The following is a 9,900-nucleotide window of genomic DNA, read 5'->3' as shown; positions in this document are numbered from 1 at the left end:
TTCTCTTTTTTTTTTTTTTTTTTTTTCCAGGATTCTTTGATGAATAGAAAGATCTAAAGATGATCTGAAATAAAAGCTTTTGTAGCATTATACAAGGATGCTTTAAATTAATCAAAACTGACGATAAGGGCATAATGTTACAAAAAAAAATCTATTTCAGATCAATTCTGTTCTTCTGAACTTTGTTCATCAAAGAAAAATTCTACTCAGCTGTTTTAAGCTTTTTTTTTGTTTGTTTGTTTTTTTTTTAGCAAAAAAGATTGCTAAAGGATCGTGCGACTGCAGTAATGATGCTAGAAATTCAGCTTTGAAAACACAGAAATAAATTACATTTTAAAATATATTCACATTGAAAACAGTTATTTTAAATAGTAAAAATATTTCACAATATTACTGCTCTTGCTGTACTTTGGCTCAAATAAATGCATGCTTGGTGAGCAGAAGAGACTTCTTTAAAACGCACTAAAAATCTTACCGTTCAGAATCTTGTGACTGCGGTTTCTGCGAGGTTAAGGTGTTTGTCTCTGTCCAGACTAAGATGAAGAGAAAGGCTGTGGGGATCTGGCACTGTGGCTCCTGCATGAAAACCGTCGCTGGAGGCGCCTGGACGTACAAGTAAGACTGAACCCCATGATTAATGAATGACAGCATCTCTGATCGTCTCTAATGTTTGCTGTCCGTCCCGCAGCACGACGTCAGCCGTCACGGTCAAATCTGCCATCAAGCGTCTGAAGGAGCTGAAGGACCAGTAAACCGGACGCTGTTTCGTACTAATTCACATCGTTTGGTCTCGGACTGTGTTTCTTTCTGTGGCTCGTTGGAACATCCCACAATAAATCTGAGTCTTGAGCCGGATCTGCTTCTGTCTTATTTCATCAAGCTTGAGTTTGCGTTGACTTTATCAAGAGGTTCACACTGAAAATTCCAAAAAGAAAAAGTTCTCTTTTAAATACCCGGATGATGCACTTAAATAACCGAAAAACAGAAGTGTGGGATGTTGGACACTTCATGCACTCAGCTGTCACAGCTTTAATTACGTAGTGAAGGGGGAGGGGCTACCAGACTCCGATTATAATGACAAAATATCCTTATATAATTCATACACTTCATGATTGAGTGCATAGTGTATAAGTGCATCATTTGGGACGCAGCTAAGATCACAGTGTGCCCAGGTGTAAAGAAAAAAAGTGCACTTCCATAATGTACTTAAAGTGCTTTCATACACTAGTGCACTCAAGGGGTGACTAAATACAGAGATAGTAAGTTAAAAGCACATTTTAGTTCATATTCATGGTGTCCCGGAATAGCACAGTTGAGTCGATCTTAAGAAGTGCTAAAGAATCACTTTTAGTGCATTAAGTACAAAATTAGTGCGTGAAAATAGAGCACTTTAAGTACATTATAGAAGTGCACTTTTATAACCTGGGTGAGTTGTGCATTTCTAAAATGAGCAGATTTTGATGAAAATTTGTTGGAAAATACTTTGAAATGATATTGATTTCTGAAATCAGTCGTCATGAATAAAGGATTAGTTCCCTTCCAGAATAGAAATGTCCTGATGTTCATGTCTTTTGAAAAGAATGAAGGTTTTTGAGGAAAACATTCCTGGACTTTTCTCCATATAGTGGACTTCTTTGCTGCTCAATGGACAGAAGGTTAGAAATGCAGCTTTGAAGAGCTCTCCAGGATCCCAGCCGAGGAATAAGGGCCTTATCTAGTCAAACGATTGGGCATTTCCTAAAAAAATTAACTTAAGTATATACATTTTAACCACAAATGCTCATCTTTTTAGATTAATTCTGGAAGTGCACTAACGTTAATCATTTAATACTTCAGACCGAAGCTTCAGATCGCGAATCGTTTGATTCAGACCGAAGCTTCAGATCGCGACTCGTTTGATTCAGACCGAAGCTTCAGATCGCGAATCGTTTGATTCAGACCGAAGCTTCAGAGCGCGAATCGTTTGATTCAAGTACAACCCCTCTGATACCATAATTTTCCAATTTATTGATTAATAAACGGTGATCAATTGTATCAAAAGCTTTTTTCAACTCTATAAATACTCCCACTGCATAGTTCTTATTATCTATAGTACTAGTAATATTTTCAGTTAACTCCATTAATGCCATGGATGTGGATCTGTTCGACCTAAATCCATACCGACTATCAACTAACAATCCATGCTGTTCCATAAAATGTTCCAGTCTATTAACGCACACTTTTTCCAGTATTTTAGAGAACTGAGAGAGTAGAGACAATGGCCTATAATTAGTCCATTGATTTCTTTCTCCAGCTTTATATAATGGAATGACTTTTTGGCAATTTTCATTTTACTTGGAAATACACACTTATCCTCATAATACTAGTCAGCTTATTTTTATATCGTTTATACTTATTATCAGCTTCAATAGTTCTGTGCTTTATAAATTCTCTATACAAGGTATTCTTTTTTTTTTTACAAGCATTTTGTAAGCCCTTTGTCATCCGTGGATTCTCATTAAATTTATTCTTTCAAATTAGACTGCAAATTAGTCATTATAAATTAAGGTCGTTCTACTTGCCTTCTTATTTACTCGGGATGAAATATTATTATTTTAAACTCTTAAACTCGGTTTGTTTCGTTAAAAGAAAGTGTAGTGGGCGGGGCCAGTCCGGTGACGTCACCGCGCGTCTCCTGCTTTGTGCGTCACAGCTGCGACGCACGCGGCACTTCCGTTTGGCCTGCAGACACGCACAGACGCGCTTTCATATTTCAGCTCGTGATTTATAATCAAAATCTGTAATAATTATGGCCGCCGCCGCAGTTCCCGTGAGGAAGAGGATCATGAAGGAGGAAGACATGACGAAAATCGAGTTTGAGACGAGCGAAGAGGTGGATGTGACGCCGACGTTTGACACGATGGGCCTGAGGGAAGATCTGCTGCGCGGGATCTACGCGTACGGTACAAACACTTAATTAATCACTCATTACCGCTCTAATTCACCACATAGCAGCTCTAGATGTACTCGTGTAGAGTTATTGGGACGTTAGAGTTGATCTGAGCGTTACATTGATACGTTACATCGATACGTTACATCGATCAATAACCGTCTCTTGTTTATCAGAAGCTGAGGAGACCGTAGATTAAAAAGCGTACACTTATGTTTACGGTTTTAAATCTTAACATTCAGTCTGGTATAATTTCGTTAGTAGTCATTGTTTTATATATAAAATCTCTAAAAGCTATTTAAAAAAAACCGTGTGATGTGTTTGTTTAGATGAGTGTGTGTGTGTGTGTGTGTGTGTGTGTGAGAGAGTGAGAGTGTGTGAGTGAGAGAGAGAGTGTGTGTGTGAGAGAGAGAGTGTGTGTGTGAGAGAGAGAGTGTGTGTGTGAGAGAGAGAGTGTGTGTGTGAGAGAGAGAGTGTGTGTGTGAGAGAGAGAGTGTGTGTGTGAGAGAGAGAGTGTGTGTGTGAGAGAGAGAGTGTGTGTGTGAGAGAGAGAGTGTGTGTGTGAGAGAGAGAGTGTGTGTGTGAGAGAGAGAGTGTGTGTGTGAGAGAGAGAGTGTGTGTGTGAGAGAGAGAGTGTGTGTGTGAGAGAGAGAGTGTGTGTGTGAGAGAGAGAGTGTGTGTGTGAGAGAGAGAGTGTGTGTGTGAGAGAGAGAGTGTGTGTGTGAGAGAGAGAGTGTGTGTGTGAGAGAGAGAGTGTGTGTGTGAGAGAGAGAGTGTGTGTGTGAGAGAGAGAGTGTGTGTGTGAGAGAGAGAGTGTGTGTGTGAGAGAGAGAGTGTGTGTGTGAGAGAGAGAGTGTGTGTGTGAGAGAGAGAGTGTGTGTGTGAGAGAGAGAGTGTGTGTGTGAGAGAGAGAGTGTGTGTGTGAGAGAGAGAGTGTGTGTGTGAGAGAGAGAGTGTGTGTGTGAGAGAGAGAGTGTGTGTGTGAGAGAGAGAGTGTGTGTGTGAGAGAGAGAGTGTGTGTGTGAGAGAGAGAGTGTGTGTGTGAGAGAGAGAGTGTGTGTGTGAGAGAGAGAGTGTGTGTGTGAGAGAGAGAGTGTGTGTGTGAGAGAGAGAGTGTGTGTGTGAGAGAGAGAGTGTGTGTGTGAGAGAGAGAGTGTGTGTGTGAGAGAGAGAGTGTGTGTGTGAGAGAGAGAGTGTGTGTGTGAGAGAGAGAGTGTGTGTGTGAGAGAGAGAGTGTGTGTGTGAGAGAGAGAGTGTGTGTGTGAGAGAGAGAGTGTGTGTGTGAGAGAGAGAGTGTGTGTGTGAGAGAGAGAGTGTGTGTGTGAGAGAGAGAGTGTGTGTGTGAGAGAGAGAGTGTGTGTGTGAGAGAGAGAGTGTGTGTGTGAGAGAGAGAGTGTGTGTGTGAGAGAGAGAGTGTGTGTGTGAGAGAGAGAGTGTGTGTGTGAGAGAGAGAGTGTGTGTGTGAGAGAGAGAGTGTGTGTGTGAGAGAGAGAGTGTGTGTGTGAGAGAGAGAGTGTGTGTGTGAGAGAGAGAGTGTGTGTGTGAGAGAGAGAGTGTGTGTGTGAGAGAGAGAGTGTGTGTGTGAGAGAGAGAGTGTGTGTGTGAGAGAGAGAGTGTGTGTGTGAGAGAGAGAGTGTGTGTGTGAGAGAGAGAGTGTGTGTGTGAGAGAGAGAGTGTGTGTGTGAGAGAGAGAGTGTGTGTGTGAGAGAGAGAGTGTGTGTGTGAGAGAGAGAGTGTGTGTGTGAGAGAGAGAGTGTGTGTGTGAGAGAGAGAGTGTGTGTGTGAGAGAGAGAGTGTGTGTGTGAGAGAGAGAGTGTGTGTGTGAGAGAGAGAGTGTGTGTGTGAGAGAGAGAGTGTGTGTGTGAGAGAGAGAGTGTGTGTGTGAGAGAGAGAGTGTGTGTGTGAGAGAGAGAGTGTGTGTGTGAGAGAGAGAGTGTGTGTGTGAGAGAGAGAGTGTGTGTGTGAGAGAGAGAGTGTGTGTGTGAGAGAGAGAGTGTGTGTGTGAGAGAGAGAGTGTGTGTGTGAGAGAGAGAGTGTGTGTGTGAGAGAGAGAGTGTGTGTGTGAGAGAGAGAGTGTGTGTGTGAGAGAGAGAGTGTGTGTGTGAGAGAGAGAGTGTGTGTGTGAGAGAGAGAGTGTGTGTGTGAGAGAGAGAGTGTGTGTGTGAGAGAGAGAGTGTGTGTGTGAGAGAGAGAGTGTGTGTGTGAGAGAGAGAGTGTGTGTGTGAGAGAGAGAGTGTGTGTGTGAGAGAGAGAGTGTGTGTGTGAGAGAGAGAGTGTGTGTGTGAGAGAGAGAGTGTGTGTGTGAGAGAGAGAGTGTGTGTGTGAGAGAGAGAGTGTGTGTGTGAGTGAGAGAGAGAGAGAAAGAAAGAGATCAGAATGAAGTTGTTTGTTCTTGCATATGCAAGGTTATTTCTGTTGCTTGATTCTTACAGTCTTATAGATGTATTGCGGGATGTTTATCATTAGGATAATGTCTTGTTATTAGACAGTTCCGCTCGCTAACACTGTACTATGTAAATACCATGAGTGTTTATTTGAATAATTATATTGTTTATTGCTTTCAGGTTTTGAGAAACCGTCAGCCATCCAGCAGCGAGCCATCAAGCAGATCATCAAGGGACGAGACGTGATCGCCCAGTGAGTCCCGCTGGAGTTATGTTGTGGAGAATTGATAGAAATGCAGTAAACATCTGTGTATGTTTTGTTTGTGTAAATGGACTAACACGGCTTGTTTCTTCTCCAGGTCACAGTCTGGAACCGGTAAAACAGCCACGTTCTGTATCTCAGTGCTGCAGTGTTTGGATATTCAGGTACGTCTTGCTTTCAGTTCTGTGTCTTGGCTTCCTTCCAGTGTTATTTTAGTAGAATTACAATGCTATTATAATAGTTTCCTTTAGGTTTTGTTTATATTTTCTGTGTTCATTTTATTTTTAAAGTTTCAGTAATTTTCTCTTTTTGTCATTTTTATTATTTTGTAAAATTATTTTCTGTTTAGATTTTATTAGGTTTTGGTATTAGTTATTCTAATACTTCAACTTAAACTAAACAAATTAAAAATGTTGCCTTGGAAACTAGCTAATTTTTTTTTAAATTTCTACAGTTTTTAAGTTTTAATTATTTTAGTACTTCAACTTAAACTAAACAAAAAATTTAAAATGTTGGCTTGGAAACTAGCTGTTTTTTCTGTAGTTTTTATTAACTTTCAGATATTTTAGTACATCAACTTAAACTAAACAAATGACAAATGTTGTCTTGGAGACTACCTGAAATAAAGTTGTTGTTTTCCTCTTTTAGATTTGTCTAATTTATTAAGTTTTAAATTTTTTTTTAAGGTAACTATAATAATCCTGTTTCCTTCGTCACAACATTTTTTTTAAATTCCTTTTTAGGTTCGAGAGACTCAAGCGCTGATTTTGGCTCCGACCAGAGAGTTAGCAGGACAGATCCAGAAGGTAAAACAAAACAGTTGCACATTTTATCCTTGTTTTTGTGGTTACCTCCCGTGTCTGACATTGCATGATTTCCTCTGTTCTGCAGGTGCTGCTGGCGTTGGGCGACTACATGAACGTTCAGTGTCACACCTGTATCGGAGGCACAAACGTGGGCGAGGACATCCGGAAGCTGGACTACGGTCAGCATGTGGTGGCTGGAACGCCCGGCCGAGTGTTCGGTGAGTTTACTGCCCATTTTCTTCATTCATGTCCATCTTTTTTGACCTTTACACTTACACTGTACCTGTATGTTGACTCTACTCGATGCATGTTTTGCAAGATTCCCCTTTCTGCCAAACATATGTTATTGGACTGTCCAGCTTTTAATGTATGTAGAAAACTCTTATGACGTGAACTCACTTAAAGAGTTACTTAGTATAATTTTGCCAGAAAAGTTTTGTAAAAAGTCTGGTGTAATATAACTTGTTTGATGGTTGTTACTGTATTTGTTATACTTGTATTTTTTGTTGTTGTTTTTACCATGACAATAGCCTAAGATGCTGACATGGCATTAAATAAAATATACTACTACTAAGACTGTATGTCCATGACATCTTATGATTGTCTGATCTTTTTGCATATGAAATGAGCAGCAACACCCCTGGCATGTTGCTAAATACTGAATGGATGCTGATACATAAATGCATGCATACATATTAGGGCTGTGCGATTTTATTGATTAATTTGATTTAATATTTTGCCACGGTTTTATTTTTTAGAAATCGAGGAATCGCGATTTTGAATAGAAATATTACCAAACGTTATGTTTGCGTCATGGTGACGGACTGAAAGCTGCTGTTCATTGTTTTTACAAAACATTTATAGTTAATAATAGTCTTCTGGTGTTATACCTTCAGTCATTTTGAATTATCTTGACTTGAGATTTTTTTTAAAGCATTTTCCTCATATTATTTCTGAAAATATAAAATGTAAAAGACAAGTTTGTACAAGATGTAGTAGTTAATGTATAGATTTTCTGCAAAGATATTTAGCAAGTGATTTGTTTAACATTTACATCACGTTGACAACTTCATGTGTGCTGCACTTGGAATAGAATTTTCTTTAACTAGAGGGATGATAAAGAAAAAGCTACTTTAATCATGTCGTAGTTACATTTTTAAGGTGACTAGTTAAAAATCGAATTAGTCAAATGTTCTGAAAAGATTGAGATCTTAATTTTTTGCCTTATATAGAGCCCTAATACATGTACTAATGTCTGAGCATGCTGTTTTTCCAGCTTGGTTTCTACTATATTATCTTTCTGAAGTCACTGTACTGCAAGTGTTATTTCAAAAGAGAAGATCCTGTTATGACTCTTTAATGTGCATGAATCTTCTGAGTGATTTCTAATATTATAAAATGTCGTCTTCGGTCAGATATGATCCGCAGGAGGAGTTTGAGGACTCGTGCCATTAAGATGCTGGTGTTGGATGAAGCAGATGAGATGCTCAACAAAGGTAAAGTGTCATAAAACACTTCTGATTGCATGAGATCATGTGTGTGAACTGGTGAATGTTGGTTTCAGCTCTCACGTCACTGTGTTTTGTTTCTGCAGGTTTCAAGGAACAGATCTACGATGTGTACCGATACCTGCCGCCTGCCACTCAGGTGTGTCTCATCAGCGCCACGCTGCCACACGAGATCCTGGAGATGACCAACAAGTTCATGACCGACCCCATCCGCATCCTGGTCAAACGGTGAGCGGTTAGAGGTCATTTATAGGGCTGGGTATCGATTCGAGTCGATTTTTTGATTGCATTCAGTGAATATAGTTTTAATACAAATGCTATTGATATGTCTAAAAAATGAGCAGTAAACATCAGTTTACAAATGGGGAATTAATAAAAAGAAATTTAGATCCACAGGCTTGTTTTAAACCTATTCTTTTTTTGTGTGTGTGTGTTGGGTCCTTTCTTAAAAACAACAATAATATGGCCCTAAAATATAATTTTCTTAATTTTTCTGGTAATCAGACGAAGGCATAAAACATTAATTTATCCCAATCAAATGGAAATTAAACCCTTTTATTTATTTATTTTGGCAAACAAAGTGCTGCACAACAGAGGTTTACGGTTAAAATTAAAAAGTAGTAGTAGTAGCAGCACTGTTTTTACATTGAGTCTTAAGACTGCTAAATAGTAATATATTTCTGACAAAGTTTCTTCACGTTAAACCAAACTTTTATTTTGACGGGTTGCCGTGAAGAACTTGCAGCTGCTGTGTATGTGATAAGACGGTAGTTTTCTCAAATGAAATGGTAAAATGTTAATGAAGTGACTCTCAGAGCAGCTGGAGATGATATTTGTGTGTTCCTATCGTCATATAGTGAGACTGAAAACACTGCGAGCATCTAGTGGAGAAGACTAATGAGAAGATTCATCAGATCTTGTTAAATATTTGCTGAAATAAATACCGGAAAAGATAGATTCGCAGCTTTTGAGAATTGATATTGAATCGTCGTCATTTAAAAAAAACGATCATTCGAAAAATAAGTTTTTTTTTTTGTGTCCAGCTCTGGTCATTTGCTCTGTTTTAACCCTATAAAGCTACTGTATTTTTCCTCATGTCTTCTGTCTCTGATTGATAGTTAAGAGTGCTTTATCCAGTAAAAGCTCTTTTAGTGTAATTGTACAAGCGTTCAGCTTCAGCTGGAGCTTCTCGTGTCAAATCTTGACTGATTTTGATCAAGTAAACGTCAGAATAACTGCAGTAATATCTCCAGATGAACACTTACTGGACTGAAGCAGCTCAGCTTTACTTGATTCTCCATCAATCATGTTTTAGAGTCTCAAATCTGATCCTCAGGATCTTTTGAGGAGCGTTTGTTTCCAGAAGCTTTACTTTCACTGTTCCTCAGCGGAGGAATGATCTTCACAAGCCTCCAGAACATCTCACATCTTCTGAGGAGCCTTTATTTCTTCAGCTCTCAATCACTGCATTATATGTTTGGAGCATTTCAATCTCATCTCACTGAGACACATTACTGCAGATATAGAGACGACTGATATTTAGATCATTTTATGTCAGTATCTGCTCTACTGTTAGAAAGATCTCATTGATTTACAAGCAGCAGAGAAATATCAGCAGCAAATCAGTTAGGACCTTTGGATGAACCTGTTGAATTAAAATGTTTCCATTTGTGTGCAGTGATGAATTGACGCTGGAGGGTATTAAGCAGTTTTTTGTGGCCGTTGAGCGAGAGGAGTGGAAGTTCGACACTCTGTGTGACCTTTACGACACGCTGACCATCACACAAGCTGTCATCTTCTGCAACACCAAACGCAAGGTCAGTCACGCCACAATAAACCACACCACCTTTACTAGACTAGCAGCAGTGTTTGACAACTAGATCGCCAATGTAGTTTTGAATAAATAGGATTTTGGTGTAGTTGAAAAGTCTCCTCTGCTCAGCAAAATCACTAAAAATGTGAAAATTTATTACAATCTAAAACAGCTGTTTTCTATGTGAATCTCTGTTAA

The 9,900-nt window shown here is 39.3% G+C and overlaps 2 protein-coding genes across 2 annotated transcripts in view; both read left to right on the top strand.

Annotated features, from left to right (window-relative positions):
- Nucleotides 1-855, top strand: part of rpl37a (ribosomal protein L37a) — a 3,005-nt gene extending 2,150 nt beyond the window's left edge. Inside the window, exons 3-4 of the mRNA XM_016249899.1 lie at nt 533-615; nt 689-855. Of these exons, the coding sequence (XP_016105385.1) occupies nt 533-615; nt 689-752 (147 nt within the window). The 3' untranslated portion in view covers nt 753-855. The remainder of the gene's footprint in view (nt 1-532; nt 616-688) is intronic.
- A 1,817-nt stretch (nt 856-2,672) lies between these two features.
- eif4a3 (eukaryotic translation initiation factor 4A3) overlaps nt 2,673-9,900 on the top strand; it is a 12,287-nt gene continuing 5,059 nt past the window's right edge. Inside the window, exons 1-8 of the mRNA XM_016249898.1 lie at nt 2,673-2,942; nt 5,494-5,566; nt 5,673-5,739; nt 6,319-6,381; nt 6,467-6,599; nt 7,797-7,877; nt 7,976-8,117; nt 9,568-9,706. Coding sequence (XP_016105384.1) covers nt 2,789-2,942; nt 5,494-5,566; nt 5,673-5,739; nt 6,319-6,381; nt 6,467-6,599; nt 7,797-7,877; nt 7,976-8,117; nt 9,568-9,706 — 852 coding nt within the window. The 5' untranslated portion in view covers nt 2,673-2,788. The remainder of the gene's footprint in view (nt 2,943-5,493; nt 5,567-5,672; nt 5,740-6,318; nt 6,382-6,466; nt 6,600-7,796; nt 7,878-7,975; nt 8,118-9,567; nt 9,707-9,900) is intronic.

The sequence above is a fragment of the Sinocyclocheilus grahami genome, unplaced genomic scaffold, assembly GCF_001515645.1.
Source record: "Sinocyclocheilus grahami isolate Dianchi unplaced genomic scaffold, SAMN03320097.WGS_v1.1 scaffold959.1, whole genome shotgun sequence".
Lineage (NCBI taxonomy): Eukaryota > Metazoa > Chordata > Actinopteri > Cypriniformes > Cyprinidae > Sinocyclocheilus > Sinocyclocheilus grahami.
Note: the sequence above shows the minus strand (reverse complement) of the source record. Positions and strands in the feature narration are given on the sequence as shown.